The sequence below is a fragment of the Podarcis gaigeae genome (assembly GCF_964106915.1).
Source record: "Podarcis gaigeae genome assembly, chromosome: 11".
Lineage (NCBI taxonomy): Eukaryota > Metazoa > Chordata > Lepidosauria > Squamata > Lacertidae > Podarcis > Podarcis gaigeae.
This window is the reverse complement of record NC_139687.1, coordinates 51,105,885-51,122,985: the sequence shown is the minus strand read 5'-3', so window position 1 is coordinate 51,122,985 and position 17,101 is coordinate 51,105,885. Positions and strand designations below refer to the sequence as shown.

Below are 17,101 nucleotides of genomic sequence, written 5' to 3'. Positions count from 1 at the left end.
TAATAATAATAATAATTGTTTTTATTTATATCCCACCCTCCCCAGCCGAAGCCGGGCTCAGGGCGGCTAACAACAATCAAATAATCAAACAGTCAAATAATCACACATTCTAAAAATATTTCATTATAAAAAAAAAAGTAGAAGCATGCACAGGTACTCAGTACTTGGTTTGGGCCCCTTTTGCATCAGTTACTGTCTCAATGCGGCGTGGCATGGATGCTATCAGCTTGGGGCACTGCTGAGGTGTTATGGAAGACCAGGAAGCTGAGTACATGTGCTTTTCAAGCTGCACTGGCTCCCGGTGGAGTACAGGGTCAGATTTAAGGTGCTGCTTTTGACCTTTAAAGCCCTTCACGGCCTAGGACCCTCGTACCTCCGGGACCGCCTCTCCTGGTATGCCCCACGGAGAGCCTCAAGGTCCATAAATAGCAACACCCTAGTGGTCCCGGGCCCCAAGGAAGTTAGATTGGCTTCGACCAGAGCCAGGGCCTTTTCAACTCTGGCTCCGGCCTGGTGGAACGCTCTGCCTCATGAGACTAGGGCCCTGCAGGATCTGATTTCTTTCCGCAGGGCCTGTAAGACAGAGTTGTTCCGCCTGGCCTTTGGCTTGGAGCCAGTTTGATTCCCTCCCTCCCCCCTCTCTCTCTTTTCCCCTTCTTTTCCTTCTCCTCCTGCGATGAGGCTACATTTTAATATTTTAATGTTCCATTATTTTAATTGTTGTGTTTTATTTTTGTTTTTAAGTTTGTAATCATTCATCTTGTTTTTATTATTGCTTGTAAGCCGCTCTGAGCCCGGCCTTGGCTGGGGAGGGCGGGGTATAAATAAAAAATTATTATTATTATTATTATTATATATGCAAATAAAGGCTTGACATATCTCGCTTTGCATGTCATGAGTCTATCTCATATATTAGTTTCACCTTTTAAGTTGAATTACTGAAATAAATGAGCTTTTCCACAATATTCTAATTTTCTGAGTTTCACCTGTAGAGCAGCGCTTCTGCACAAGCACGGAGCGCGATAGAGCACTTTTACGCATGTGCGAAGCATGCAGAACGCTTCTGCGCATGCGTGCATGGTGAAACCCGGAAGTATATACTTCCGGGGTTGCTGCGTTTGCAACCTGAAAATCCGCAACATGAAGCAAACACAACTAGAGGTATGACTGTATATATATTTAATATTCCAGGCACTTTGAATCACTCTGTGAATCTATTTGGTCCTTTTCCTTCTTGTCCTTGGATTCTTCTTTGCTTGTGGTTCCTAGAGTTGAATATATGCTCCACCTTTCTTTCCTTTAGTTACACTTCTGGAGGGCTGAACAGTTATTTTCTTGCTTTGTTAAAGTCCAAGTTTTATGTACTGCGAATGCATTCCACAGGTAGGAGGATAACATATGGAATCAGGGACTGGGTAAAAGTGGTTTATGGGTTTTTTAAAAAAGGTAAAAGACCCCTGGATGGTTAAGTCCAGTCATAGGCGACTATGGGGTTGCAGCGCTCATCGCGCTTTCAGGCCGAGGGAGCCGGCATTTGTCCACAGACAGCTTTCCGGATCATGTGGCCAGCATGACTAAACCACTTCTGGCGCAACAGGACACCAGAGCGCAAGGAAACACCATTTACCTTCCCGCTGCAGCGGTACCTATTTATCTACTTGCACTAGTGTGCTTTTAAACTGCTAGGTTGGTAGGAGCTGGAACAGAGCAACGGGAGCTCACTCCGTCACGGGGATTCGAATCGCCAACCTTCCGATTGGCAAGCCCAAGAGGCTCAGTGGTTTGCACCACAGCGCCACCCGCGTGGATAAAACTGGAGGTGATTGTTGTAGGAACTGGGGAGGTAAATGCATCACTAGAATTTTACTTACAACAATCCCCCTAACCCTGTGACGTTATATTGTGACATGAGGATTCAGGGTGGGGCTACTTAGATAGGAGTACACTTGAAATCTCAGAGGTTAGAATCTCTAGGGCCAGTTGAAGCTTCTGCTTACTTGAATGGTGTTCCTAGGTGTACCCTTTCTCCGCCTTCCCATATAAAGTGAATAGCTGCTGCTGCCATTCATTCACTTGAGGGTGACATTTCCCTGATACAGTATTTCAAGCCCTGCTGAAGGTATTCACACTGGAGTGCTGGGTCTCTTTAGCACAGAGAAATTATATATATATATATATATATATATATATATGGGTGTGGGTGGATGGGTGGGTGTTAGCCGGCTGAACAAAAAGCTTTTCACTTGCAGGGGCAGAAATGTGTTTATATGACACTGATAGTAATTAGACTTTGGTGAGAGGTCAGAGGGGCAAGATCCACATAGCATTTCCGGAAAAAAGGGATGTTTTTAGTTACCCCGTCTGCTTATAATAAACAATAATTTTATTTCCTTTTTGTTGTATAACCATTAACCTTCCTTTATTAAAATTTTCCTTAAAACCATTTCCCCCCCCCCCACCCTGCTCTAGGGAGAGACAAATTGCCCTCATTCAAGAAGTAAGCAACCTATCGACTCGGTTTGGCATAGTGCTCACAGTTGTAGTTCCTGTTGTCATATTTAGTGAAAGAATTAAGTAAGGGAGTGCACACTGATTGTGTAAATGAGAAACAAAGCATAGGAAATTCTCATTTGGAAGTAAGTCCAGAAGAGTTAGTATCTTTTAGCTGGCATTCTTCTGTTAATTGAAATTACCATATTTTTCGCCCCATAGGACGCACTTTCCCCCCTCCAAAAATGAAGGGGAAATGTGTGTGCATCCTATGGGGCGTGTTGTGACGTGGGGTTTGTGATTTCAGCTCTCTTGACATAATATGCTGGAGACAGTTCTCTAGTAACACTTCTTTATTAAAGCAAACAAGACTAAGACTTGAGTAGGGGAGAGCTACATTTATAGGGACAGGGAACAAGCTAGAAAGGATGCATTTTGGAGGGAACAATATCAGGCAATCACAGTCCTGCCTTTTGGAGGAAACCAATAAGACAGAGGATCCAAATACAGCAGCTTAAATGAACCAATAGTAGCTGTACCCTCTGGAACCAAAAGGCAGTTACTTTACCCTAATGCAATACAGACAATAATAATACAGATATAAAATCCTTTGACTCAATACACAACACCCCTCCCCCCCTAGTGAGCACAGCAGACGTAATCTCTCAGGTACTGTGGGGTCCTACAACTTCTACTTGATCTCCTGACAACAGGTGTTGCCGGTTCTGGATTGGGTGTCACCTGTGGTAGGGGGGCTGCTATAGGGGTTTCGTCAGGAACAGATGGAGTCCCAGACATCTCAGGGTCCCCTACCTGTACCTCGTCATCCTGAGGACCAGCAGACCCTGATTCATTTGCTGAGGCCCCTGGTGACTGCACCTCTGGGCCATTTTCACCCTAGTCTTGCAGCTCTGCGTCGTTACCCTAATGCAATACAGACAATAATAATACAGATATAAAATCCTTTGACTCAATACACAACAGGGCGAATGCAGGCTTTCGCTGAAGCCTGGAGAGCGAGAGGGGTCGATGCGCACCTTCTCACTCTCCGTGCCGGGCTCCCGCAGCTTGCGGAGAGTTGCTTGAATGTCGAAGGCTGGGCGCGCTGAGCTCCGCACGCCCAGGCTTCGCAGGGCTCTCCGCAAGGCGCGGGAGCCCGGCGCCGGGCTCCCACGGCTTGCGGAGAGTTGCCTGTTCTGGGGGCTGGGGTCGGGGGAAGCTCAGGCTTCCCCCGCCCCAGCCCCGCGCCTGGGGGGAAAATAAAATTTCCCCCCCAAAAAACTAGGTGCGCCTTATGGGACGGTGTGTCGTATAGGGCGAAAAATACAGTAATTGACCTAACGTAGTCATGTTTTTTAATTTTAGCGGGTCTTCTCTAAGTTGAACCTAGTTGTACACACTTTCGTTTGGAGCGATCGTGACTGTGTTATTTTGTGTCTGTGGAAATTTACAGAGGAAACAATAAATAAAAACAATGAAAAGACTAATATGTTGCTGAAAAAGGCTTGGAAGGCTTAAAGCTTTTTACAGACTCAGTGGGAGTTGGATTGAGTTTTCTTTCAGCAGAACAGTGTGTTGGGACCTTTTGAAGGTCCTGAGAAAGTGATTTCTTAATGATATATTTTCAGATTCTCCAGGCCGAGGGTTGGGGATCAGCACCAGTCCTGCAGAAAATATGTGCTTCACAGTATTAATATTCATAGCCTGAAAGCTTCAGGACTGTTTGTTAGCAGATTAATATGTTTGTGACTGTACTTTTCCATCATTGATGTGAAAATATTGATTTTTTTCACTGAGATATATTTGGTATTCTAAATGTACTGTTAAAGAAGCCTGCACTGTTCCAACCGACCAGCCCTATCCTCTGTCAAAATGAGCTTGCACTTCTTGAAAATGAAGATAGTACTAAAAGCGTTCAGATCCCGCACTAAAAAAACGAAAGGAAACAGGTAGTTGTAAAAACAAGATTCCTTCTTTGACTAGATTTAATATTTCCTTTCTGAAAGCTTGGTGTTGGTTGCTTGTTATGTAGATGTTTATAGCGGCTTATTGGTCCTGTTCATTATGGTATTCCATAATTGTGGGGAATTTTGTGCAATTCTATGCCGAAATGTGTTTGATAACTTCCATGTATCCTGAGTTCTACATGGACAGATGTAATGAAGTTTATAATGCTGTATGAATGAAGGAAGAGTGATATTAAATTTATTACCTTAAATGTGTTTTGGGAAAGTCACAGAAGGGCCGTATTTTAATTTTTTGGAAAGCTGAATATATTGCCTCTTAATTTAAAGAAGTAATCTGCTTTTTATGAATATATATTGTAATTTTATTAGGCAGAAATAAATAAATACATTGAGGAAATGTGTACCTTTTTCAGTTGTGTATTTACTCAGTGCTGCAGTAGTGCATAGATATCTTGAGCACCCTAAAATAGGGCGCTATGAAATTAGAAATATGCTCAGTTCTGTGCGTGTCTAGTATCTTCAGCATATTGGTGTTTTATTCTGTACAAATAATACCTGCAGATCATCATTTTGGGACAATTGCCCACTTTCGGTATAATACTCTACATATCTCCTCACAATTGAGTCCCATGTAAGTGAATATACTGTGTGATTGCAGCCTTGAAGCTGATTCTTGTTTTATGTGTTTTGCCCTGCTCTCTGTCCAGATTGTTTGGTTCTTCGTATGTGATTGGTTTAAACATGTTTTATGCCAAAGGGAAGATGTATAGTTTAGATAACAGAGGTTGGTGTAAACAGAAGTTGTTCGGAGGACTGAAATAAATTGGCAAACTTTGAATAAGCTATATTCAAAATTTATTGACTTTAAACACTATCAGAGCAGTTGCAGCACAGCACATGAAAGAGGCACAAAACTTTTTGTATTGCCGAAGGAAGAAAACATGGCCATTTTGAAGCAGAAAATAATTTTGGTAGTCCAGCTAGTCCACCAACTTAAGTAACAAAAATTCCCTTCAGCATGCTGTTGGATATTTGTCTTCTGGCTCATGGCATTTGCAGGTCTTGTCTGAATTACTTCACTGAGCGGCTGAGGTATTGCAGTCTGCTTTGGTGCGATTAACAAACCCTGTTCTTGCAAATTTTAGTCCAGCTGCCAGTAACACTAACAAATAAATGGCTTTAGGGGACCAGAAATTTTGGAAGGTGGTTTAGCGTGATAAACTTTGGGTGTCTGATTTGTATGCGGGGTCAGGGCGTGTGAGGGTTAGGAAGAGGACCTAGATTTCCACAGGGCAGGGCCGGCCCTCCAGTGAGGCAAGTTGAGGCAGCTGCCTTGGGGGACAGAAACCCCAGAGGCAGCACCTGCTGCATCACCCAAGTAAGTGAGGTTTCGGCGGGTGATGGGTGGTGTGGCAGCACCTTCCTGTTTCTCCTCAGGTGGCGAAATGGGATGGGCCGCCCCTGTCAGGACTCAGAAGGCAAAGCCTTTTCTGAAAAGGTAGTCTGGCCAAATCTGTCTAAGGATTGAGGTGAAAGTGAAGGCTGGGGAGCCAAACTGTTCCACAAGGCAGTGGGACAGGTGGAGACTGGGAACTGGGGGAGGCTTTCAGGGCCAGAGAAATTTGCACAGGCAAATTATAGCTGGGGAGGGGAAATTGAGGGAAAGGTAGGATTGGGTAGGAACCAGTGCCGGACTTACGTATAAGCTAGACAAGCTACAGCTTAGGGCTCCACTCTCTTGGCCCCCCCCCCCAAAAAAAAAATAGAGGGGGAAAACCCTGGATGTACATTTTCAAAATATAAGATAAAAAACAAATAAAATAAAACCTACATATAGCAACAGTGTTTTGTGTTGTGCTCCTATGATGTAAGTCATGGTGTAAGTTGTGATGTGCTCCTATGATGTAAGTCATGAGCCCTGCCTGCTTCCTAAAATACCACTGTTTTGCTCATTTCTATATACAGTCATACCTCGGGTTACAGATGCTTCAAGTTGCATTTTTTTGGGTTACAGACCTGCTGAAACCCGGAAGTACCGGAACGGGTTACTTCCGGGTTTGGGGGGTCGCGCATGCGCAGAGGTGCTGAATTGCAGCATGCGCAGACGTGCCGCTGCGGGTTGCGAACATGCATCCCGCACGGATCACGTTTGCAACCCAAGCGTCCACTGTATAGGGTGCCTGCATTCTGCATGGACTGGTTGCATGGCAACATGCACAAATAGCTTTAGATACCTATTAGGTCCATAAATTACCATATAGCATACATTCAACACAAAAAAACAGTGACAATTTGTTGTTGACAAAGGACAGCTAGGCATATAAAGGACCCCATTGCCTTCAGTAGCGTAGGGCCTCATCAAACCTAAATCCGGCCCTGGTAGGAACCAGTTGCAGTTTTGAGCACGGCTAAGAGTCAGCAAATGTTCTTGGGTGCCAGGAAGCTTGTTGCTTTTGATAGGGAGAAGGACGGCTACATATTTGTATATGGCAGATGATCCTGGTGGCATGGTCAGTTATGTCAGGCAGGGTCATATCTGATGGTGCAGCTTGCCCAAAGTACGACGCTGTGATATAAGTCAAATTTGTATTGACTTGTACAATGTGTGTTGATCTGCTTGGATGTCCTGTGCCCTTATATAATAATTGTTGGCTGCATTAAGAATTACTCTGTGTAATGATTTAGAGTAAGAGGGACCATTGTAGTATTATTCTTAAATAATGAAATAATCTTAAAAACAGGTACGGTGGAAGCTGCTTCATCTTCCCTTGGAAAGGTCACATTTTGCTGTGTAATTTTCTTATGGCAGCACAAATTAAGTTTTTTTAAAGGTTATTTTTTTATGGCATACCAAATTAGCTGTTTACCACTGAAGTGATGATGCATTGAAGGGTGAAATAATACCCAGCTGTTGTCTCTCTTCCTGAAGCACAGGCTCTGTGTGTACTTCAAAAACCCCAGAGAAAATCACAAAAAGGGAGGCCAATAATTGCCCTACAAAGTACAAATGTCAATATTGCAAGACATCACTTACCTCCTATGACTATTTTTTTACTTAATGGTAAGAAAACCATTTTTAAAATAGTGTACAGACTTTTATCAAATAGAATCCAAATATTTGTTTTCAAAAAAATCTTCAGAAAGCATTCAGTTGTAACAGATGTAACAAATAACCAGTCTATGTGTATATGGCCATTTTTTGTAATTGTTTTTGGTTCATATCCTGAAGATTTATTTTTATTTTTTACTCTATATCTGCCATGGTCTTTCTTTGATTTTAGAAAGCAAACTCTGCCACGGATGCATGACTTCCTCTCTACAAATGCAGTGGGCACACTTGTATTGGTCTGTATCTATGGCTCAGTCACAATCTTAGTGTGTTGTGCAAATGAGGCCTCTGTGTATACTAAGTATCGTTTGGAGAAAGAAACTGAACATTATCTTACTTGACTTGAGAACTTCTGAAATATTTATTTCCCAATGATGATTTCTCTTGGGCCACAGCTGATAATAGACAACATGCACTTTCTTTTCCCTAAATGACTGGTGGAGTAGCAAGGCAGCAGTACATTAACACACGAGTTACTTTAATTAAATATTGAAGAACCCTTCATTACAAACTCAATGTTGAGTATTCCACTGCCCCTCTCCGGGTAACCTTAACTCATTTGGAATTTTGCTGGGTGAATAAAAAAGTTAAAGAGCTTTCAAACAGTTTTGTGTGTGTGTGTGTTTTTGGTGGCACATGCAATGGTATTGAATTGAGATGCATTTCTGTAGAACGCTCTTTGATGTTTAAATGCATCACATATCTTATCTCAATACTAATAAAATTAGTTGGGTTATTCTTTACTTTTGGAATTGAAATAAGAAGCCAATTTGGCATCTATATCAATTAATCATCATCATTATGCATATTGCATTTACAGGTGTGATACCATAATGGCGGGCAACAGTTTGGTCCTACCAATTGTGCTATGGGGACGCAAAGCTCCCACTCACTGTGTATCGGCCATCCTACTAATGGATGATGTGTCAATGATTGTAACGGGATGTCATGATGGACAGATATGTCTCTGGGACCTCTCTTCAGATCTGGAGGTAAGTTAACTGTGCACTATACGATGTCTTTCACGATGCCTAGGTTTGTTTAAATGTAATTAATGCCCTGTTTTGCAGAAACACAATTTAAACACATTTCTGAACATTTATAATCAGATTTGAGTGTGTGTCTGGTAACCTACAGATAAGGCATAGTTACGGTATGCATGCGTCTTCCAAAGCAAAACCTTGCTGCTTGAGCTGATGCATAACAATCAATATATATTATTGATATTCATAGGGTTGCTTTTGTAGGAGAGAGTGTTGATTTTTTTTTTATCATTAGCATGGAAAATCAATGAATTCTGCTGGAAAGCGGCTCTGTTGGGTTCTCCCTTCCCCCTGAGCTTTTGGAGGTCAATCTGCTAGATCAATTTAACATGAATAACTAATGCAGATGCTGAACCTGGGAATGCATTGTCTGTTGTAAACAATTCTGCTTGTAAAACTGCACTCCTCGTCCGCTTGTGTTCTTTTGGTTTGTGGTATAGTTAGGTGGTGGTGGTATTTGCAGTAAGCCTTTAAAGAGCGTGGAGGCTTGAATGCCAAATAAATAAACTAGAAGCTGAAGTTCACATCTTCTGTATGCCATGCCATGTTCTTTGTTCTCTTTATGAGGGTGAGCTTTCAAAGCTAATTGCATGTCTGTTGCACATACATAGAAAACGACAAGAAGCAATGGAACTTTCAGTTGTTTGAATGATTATTGGTAGCTTAAACAAGAGATCTGCTCTGTGAAGTTCCAGTAACTTTTAAAATAAAACGTTTTCCTACCAATCGTAGCCTTATGACATTAGATTAGAAAGGCACATAGCAGCTGATTTGGTAACACCGCTTGCAGCTCCTGGGTGCCATTTAAAGACAGAGACACTCATTTTTAAGTGATCTGTTTTAAAGCAAATAGTGCTAGGCAATTCTGAAGTGAAAGCAGCAATACAAGGCAGTGTGTTTGTGCTGGAATATTTTGTGGTTCTCTGCCAGTGAAAGGTGTGTGCTCCTGACCTGGGATACCTTACGCATGTGAAGCAAAGCTGTGGAATGCAACAGCAAAAACTTTCCTATACAAATTGGATAAAAGGCATCAACTTGCATAAATTGTAAACTGGTTCTGTATGCAAAGAAAACTCTTAAATGTGGACTGGTCTTGCTGAGAAAGAAAGCCATTGATGGATGATTCTCAGAGAATCTGAAGGAAGTCCAAAAAGCAACAAATTTGTGAAAATTTGCGAAAATTTGGTATAACTGTATTTTATTTGTTTTGTATTGGAAAATAATAAAAATTATTTATATATAAAAAAAGAGAAAGCAAGCCATTGGCCACAGAGTGTGAGATCAATCGTTTGGTATTATGAACAGCAGGCACTTACAGGAATAACTATCTGACGTTTAGAAGACATCTGAAGGCAGCCCTGTTTAGGGAAGTTTTTAATGACTGATGTTTTAATGTATTTTTAATACTTTGCCGGAAGCCGCCCAGAGTGGCTGGGGAAACCCAGCCAGATGGGTGGGGTATAAATAATAAATTATTATTATTAATCCAGGAACAGAAATTCTTAGATTTAACTACTGAAGCCTCCTTGTTTTCGTCTAAAAGAATGGCTTCCATTTCATTGAATGTATCATTAAGACTCAACAGCTTAAGCATAACAGAATTTAAGAGGCTGCCTCTTTCTCTGTCTCATTACAAAATCTGAGAACCACCAAGAGCACCACCAAGGGTGCACAAAGAAGCAGTCTTAATGGCTGCCGTCATGTTGTAGAACACCTATTGCCAACTTGCTAAAGTCAAAGCCTGAGCAACTTTCAGAAGTCTTGCAGGACCTTCTGCTTTGGCCATCAGAACCCAGAGTTAAGGGTGGGGAAGCAGTAGTGCATCTAGGTCATTTGAGACTTTGGGCTGTATCCAGTGTTCTCTGTCCACTAGCGCAAGGCCTCCTGCAGTAGCAGATGGGTGACTTTTAACATTATGTAACAGAAGAATGGGTGGGACGCAGGTGGCGCTGTGGGTTAAAGCCTCAGCGCCTAGGACTTGCCGATCAAAAGGTCGGCAGTTCGAATCCCTGCGGCGGGGTGCGCTCCCGCTGCTCGGTCCCAGCGCCTGCCAACCTAGCAGTTCGAAAGCACCTCCGGGTGCAAGTAGATAAATAGGGACCGCTTACCAGCGGGAAGGTAAACGGCGTTTCCATGTGCGGCTCTGGCTCGCCAGAGCAGCGATGTCACGCTGGCCACGTGACCCGGAAGTGTCTCCGGACAGCGCTGGCCCCTGGCCTCTTGAGTGAGATGAGCGCACAACCCCAGAGTCTGTCAAGACTGGCCCGTACAGGCAGGGGTACCTTTACCTTTTACCTTTAACAGAAGAATCCAATGCAGCAGTTGCACTAGCAGAAACTGGTTGCGCAACAGATTGAGTGATCTAACCCGGGAGATTAGATTGAGTGTTCTAACCTGGGAGATGGAGGCACTAGAAGAACCTTTTTTTCTTTTTGCTACTTCATTGTAAAGAAAATAGTTGTGCCTTACAGTATTATAATGCTTTTTTAGAAATAAAATGCTTGTGTCCTGTGCACACTCCCTTGCAAGGCATTGTAAAGGCTTTGGCTTTTACGGAGAGCCACCACCTTGTCTGACCAGCAGTTGGCAAAGTACTTTCTCCATACCTATGGTAACTTTTGATTCAATGATCAAGCTCAGCAATTCAGGTGCTTTCTCGTTAATTCTGAATACCTTTGTTTCTCTGATCCCAGATAAATCCTAGAGCCCTGCTGTTTGGTCACACAGCTTCAGTTACTTGTTTGTCCAAGGCCAGTGCTTCATCCGAGAAGCAGTATATAGTGAGTGCATCAGAAAGTGGGTAAGTATAGCCCCTTTCAACCCATGTGATTGATTTCTCAATTTTTCATTCTCTTGAAATATTCACTGGTGTGCAGCATCATAGCCTCCTTGCAACCCAATGGTGCAAAGGGTCATGAGCACTCATTGAACCTTTGCCCTTCCTCCTCCTTTCATTAGAAGGAGATGTCAAGAGATCAACTTAGAGATTCAAGGTTGTGGCCAACTGAGCCCTTTGTGCACGCAGAACAACTTCCCAAGGCACATCAAAGCTTCCGCTGGTTTGCTTCCTTCCTTCCCTCCCCACTCACAGCACCCCTAAAATCTACTCCAGAGATTTTGGGAGACCCCAGAGCAGATTTGAGGGTGCGCTAAGAGGAGAGGGAGGGTGGTTGGCATCCTTCTATCTCAAGAGACGAAAGAGTGTACCTCTCGGAGTGAAGTCCAAACTGCTGTGTTAGTCCAGGACACAAGCCTGGGCAGTATGTCTGGAGGTCCTGGGCTGCCCAGACGACAAGACCCCCCCCCTCTCGCCCTTGCTGATACGGTCCAAAGGAAAGCAGAACAATACATTTGGCACCAGCTTGGCTGCAGGAGTTGCCGGAAGGAAGCATACAAGACTCCACACCATCCATCCGTCATAGAGACTCCACTCCAAATTTGTGTAGGGTTTACTCCTGAGCCTTTTCTTTTCCCAAAGATATCCTGTGAGGCAGTGGATGTTTAAGATGAGAGTTTTCCTTCTCCTATATGGGCTCTGTTCCCAGGTGGACGTTCCCCATCTGCCACTCATTTCCCTCTACAGCATGTGCAGAAACTGCCTTCTTCACTGTTGGACCCACTATTGGGCCTGTCCGCTCAATCTGCCAGACATACAGGGGGAAATCCTTAATTTCCCCTGTATGTTTGAGAGCCATCAGATATCCTCACCTGGTTTAGCTGGCCAGCCCAAGGTGGGGTCGCTCTTACCGGCTGCCAGCTTCTAGGAGCCACAGGCGAGAGCTGAGTACAGGTGGGGGGACCAAACGTGGACAAACTGCCCCAGAAGGACCACGGTGTGTCCCCACCAGAGGTACAACCCTAACATGCCATTGCATTTGCTAAAGTCATTCTGTGCAGACCTGCAGGTATAGGGCAGAATGCAAATTCAATAAATACAACAACAACAACAGTCGGATACAGTCATTGGTTCATGTGAATGGCAGGGCATGCAGGAGGATGATTGGTTAATTGTCCTTTCTGTGTTGTTTAGGGAGATGTGCCTCTGGGATGTGAATGATGGAAGATGCATTGAATTTACTAAATTAGCCTGCACACATACTGGTATACAGGTAAGTGATTTATAAATAAAAGCCATAACTGGTTTTGTGTGATACTGCATATATAGGCTTCCCTATAACTGCTTTTTAAGCTAACAAAGTTTACAGGAACTCAGTTACCAGTTTTCATACAAGTACGACATATCAGAGGGTTGAGGTTTTTTGCATTGTAAAACATGTGCACTGTTAATGATGTGTTAGAAAAACTGGCAAGAATATAAGTCAACTGCACTTACATTCTGTGAGGGGTAGCTGGAACCAGTTTTTCTGCCTTTCCGTACCAGCTGGAGTGTAGAAATGATAATTGGCAAGATGTTTCTATGGTCTGTTATTAGTTTAGTAAATTCCATTATTAGTTGATGTGTGATATTTTGCAACAAGAATGAGTGGTAATACGGGAACTACAAAGCTAAATAAATGCCCACTTCCTGTAATCTAGTGCAACATATAAGCACAGGTTGTTGCTGTGAAGTGCACGGCACCAAGATTATATTGCTGACCTATGAAGAACTTGTTCAGTGTTGATTTCTGGTATTCTTTTGATTATATGTAATGTAATGTTAGCACACAGCGTTTCAGAGTTGAAGTTGTTGTGAAAGTGGCAGTACCTGCAGCCGTGCACAAGCTTAATGGTCAGCAGGGAGGTGAATGCTAATGCTAATAATAATAATAATAATAATAATAGCAGTTTTGCTGGGAATTGTGTAACGTGTTTCCCAAGCACAATGCACCCACTGGTTTTGTTAAGAACAAAGCTCCCACTAGCAGAACAACTGTTGTTTGAGTGGGCTACTGCAGTTGGTTACCTCCCATAGTTTTTATTATGGGATGCTTTTTAAATAAAATAAAATAAAAATCTGCTCTTCTACAAAAATAGATTGCACCTATGGTCTGAAAGCAGATTCTGCATTATGGATCAAGCACACACATCCAGATTACTAATTTATAAAGTTTCTGATATCTTTCTTTCCCCCCAATTTTTAAATATTCAGTTCTATCAGTTCACAATTGGAACCCAGCGCGAAGGGAGACTGTTGTGTCATGGCCACTACCCAGAAATTCTTGTTGTGGATGCTACCAGCCTTGAAGTTCTTTATTCCTTGGTGTCAAAGATTTCTCCTGACTGGATCAGCTCCATGAGTGTTATTCGATCTCACAGAACACAAGGTTAGCCCGTGGTTGATTCTTACTTTTCAGGAACCTTCTCTGCAACCATTAAGAAACAATGTTTGGTGTACAGGTCTTGATGTTCTGTCTTCATTTTCCATAGAGGATACTGTTGTGGCCGTTTCAGTGACTGGCATTCTGAAAGTGTGGATCGTAACTTCTGAAGTGAATCACATGCAGGTAAAGAGAAACAGACCCGGATTCAGACCGATAGTCTTTCTTCTTCCAGAATTGGCTTTATTAGTCAGTCTGGCTTTATCGCCAAAAACGATCAACAGTAACTTTTGCTGTGCTCCCATTACAAATATAGACTTATTTTCATAAATGCTTCTATTTCTGCTCTGGACAGATGGTGTTTAAAATCTGCTTGCTTAAGGGCTTTTTCTTATGACATGGTTACTATGCCTTGACTTAGTCTGAAACAGTACGTGCAGATAGAGAATGTCTAGTTTTTAACACACACACACACACACACACACACAAATATATATAAACCTTTTCCTGGATTTGTTCCTTCCTTTTGGAAAAGGTGGATTAATACATATTTCTTCCTTAGTTTCATGACCTATCACCAGTGTTGCTTGTTTAGCATTTCAGCCGCTTTGAGAAGGGGGAATGCCTGTTTCTAAGGCTCAAACATAATTTACTACTTCAGCAAGTGAATGCTAGATGTAGCCATCATGCTACATGAAAATTGCTTACTGAAGTTGAAGGCGAGTATGTCACCCCAGCTAATTCTTGAAAGGAAGTTATGGTTGGATCCAGACTTTGTCTCTGCAGGTGAACAGTGTGGGAAGTGGTTCTGGGGCCTGCAGTGGAGAAAGAATTATCTAAAGTCCCCACACCCTGTCCCCCCCATGCCAGTGGGATCACTTCACTGGATGAAATTCCTTCTGTGGACAGAATGGAACTTTTTATCCATGGAAGGCAAGGTCTGGATCCAGCCCAATATGAGTTTAAAATCAGTTCCTCTCAAGCTAAGTTTCAAAGCTACAAAAAAGTTCGTGTGGCAGGAAAAACCAACAAGAAAAAAGAACAATTTGATTAGTTGTATTAATTATAGGAGTGCAAAGGAGGAGTTGAGGAATTTAATGTATTGGAGATCATTGCATGAGTGACTGAAATGCTTTTCTCTCTCTTTATAGGATACAGAGCCAATCTTTGAAGAGGAGTCTAAACCAATTTACTGTCAAAACTGCCAAAGTATTTCTTTCTGTGCATTTACCCAAAGATCACTTTTGGTAGTTTGTTCTAAATACTGGAGGGTAAGGATAACCAGTTAAGTAAAAGATGGATTTTCTTTATTCTGCAAGCTACAACTACTGTCAGTGAGACATGTATGCAAGGAAGCTTAGGATAGTCAGATTATAAATCAATTGGATTTTGATTTCATCAAACACATAATCTCTTTAGTGCATGTGAGCTCACCCTGTTGATGGCGTGTTGCTTTTGTTTTATAATACTACGGGCTTTATTTACATGCTAAGGTAAATTTTGATGCAGGAGTGGTAAACCTATGGCTTGGATCCGGCCCACCAGGCTGCTTCAAGTACCAGCAAAATTGGGTATCTGTTTACTTTGGAAATGTGCCTTTTCTCCCTCTGGTCCAGCACCATTTTTAGGAGGTTTTAGTTTTCAGAAAGCAGGAACGTGTGTTCCATTCTGTTTCCTGAGCAAGACAACTTCTAGCAGTGGTGCTGTAACAGAGGGACAAAAAGTGCCTTTCCAGAGTAAGCATAAGGCTATTCTAAGTGCCGATCGTATGGTCAGCGGTTCGAATCCCCGCGGCGGGGTGCGCTCCCAGCGTTCGGTCCCAGCGCCTGCCAACCTAGCAGTTCGAAAGTACCCCCGGGTGCAAGTAGATAAATAGGGACCGCTTACCAGCGGGAAGGTAAACGGCGTTCCGTGTGCTGCGCTGGCTCACCAGATGCAGCTTGTCACGCTGGCCACGTGACCCGGAAGTGTCTGCGGACAGCGCTGGCTCCTGGCCTATAGAGTGAGATGAGCGCACAACCCTAGAGTCTGGCAAGACTGGCCCGTACGGGCAGGGGTACCTTTACCTTTTTACCGTTAAGTGCTGAGCTGAGAAGAGAAGTCTTCCTTCTTTGCCGTGTGCTATAATAATAATAATAATAATATTTATACCCCGCCCACCTGGCTGAGTTTCCCCAGCCACTCTGGGAGGCTTCCAGTCAAGTGTTAAAAACAATACAGCACTAAGTATTAAAAACTTCCCTAAACAGGGCTGCCTTCAGATGTCTTTTAAAGATAAGATAGATGCTTATTTCCTCTGAAGGGAGGGTGTTCCACAGGGCGGGCGCCACTACCGAGAAGGCCCTTTGTCTGGTTCCCTGCAATCTCACTTCTCGCAATGAGGGAACCGACAGAAGGCCATCAGCGCTGGATCTCAGTGTCCAGGCTGAACGATGGGGGTGGAGACGCTCCTTCAAGTATACAGGACTGAGGCCGTTTAGGGCTTTAAAGGTCAGCACCAACACTTTGAATTGTGCTCGGAAACGTACTGGGAGCCAGTGCAGATCTCTCAGAACCGGTGTTATGTGGTCCCAGCGGCCTTTGCAATTGGGAGGAAAACTGCGCTCTCTCTGACCATTTGTGATTTCAAGAGCGTGGGGTTCTAAGTTGGGACACAGAAAAAGAGTTCTATTTCTCTCTCTCTCTCTTCTTTCTCTCAGGCAGAGGTGGACAGTGAATGTGTGATGTGCTGGCATGCATCCCTCAGAGGATTGCCTAACTGTGAATGCAACCCTAAGGCTGAAAGAAAATTAGCCATCCCTACTTTAATAGAATTACTAAGATACCCAATATGAACTTTGCTTTCCCAGGTTTTTTTTTCTTACAAAAAGGAAAAGGGGAAAGAATTGCTTCTAGTATGGATTATACAATATTTGCAGTCCTTTGTCTCCTGTGTAGGGAGTTCCTCTTGTACTTTCTCTGATGGCTTTCAGACACAAAGCTAAAACATTCATTTTCTACCAGGCTTTTGACCCACTGAGCCGAAAACTTATACAAATCCCTTTATTTATGTCTCTCCATTGACTGCGACCTTTTTTTATCTAGTGTTTTAAAGATAATTTGTATCTTAAAGATGTGTTCTGTCTTGGGCAGTTTCTCTTTAAATGGAAAGATGGGATATAGGTCTTTTAATAAACAAAATATTTCTTTTAGTTACTAATAAGATCAGCTGGAGTCAATTACAGTTCATGCTAT

At 42.9% G+C, this 17,101-nt stretch overlaps 1 protein-coding gene across 5 annotated transcripts in view; it reads left to right on the top strand.

Annotated features, from left to right (window-relative positions):
• Positions 1-17,101, top strand: part of WDR7 (WD repeat domain 7) — a 214,968-nt gene that overhangs the window by 10,097 nt on the left and 187,770 nt on the right. For 4 of the 5 annotated variants that reach the window (XM_083702562.1, XM_083702561.1, XM_083702564.1 and 1 more), the window contains exons 2-7: positions 8,387-8,558; positions 11,303-11,409; positions 12,640-12,718; positions 13,699-13,873; positions 13,977-14,053; positions 15,019-15,138. In XM_083702562.1, coding sequence (XP_083558688.1) covers positions 8,400-8,558; positions 11,303-11,409; positions 12,640-12,718; positions 13,699-13,873; positions 13,977-14,053; positions 15,019-15,138 — 717 coding nt within the window. In that variant the 5' untranslated portion in view covers positions 8,387-8,399. The remainder of the gene's footprint in view (positions 1-8,386; positions 8,559-11,302; positions 11,410-12,639; positions 12,719-13,698; positions 13,874-13,976; positions 14,054-15,018; positions 15,139-17,101) is intronic. The other variant, XM_083702565.1, reaches the window with a different exon arrangement.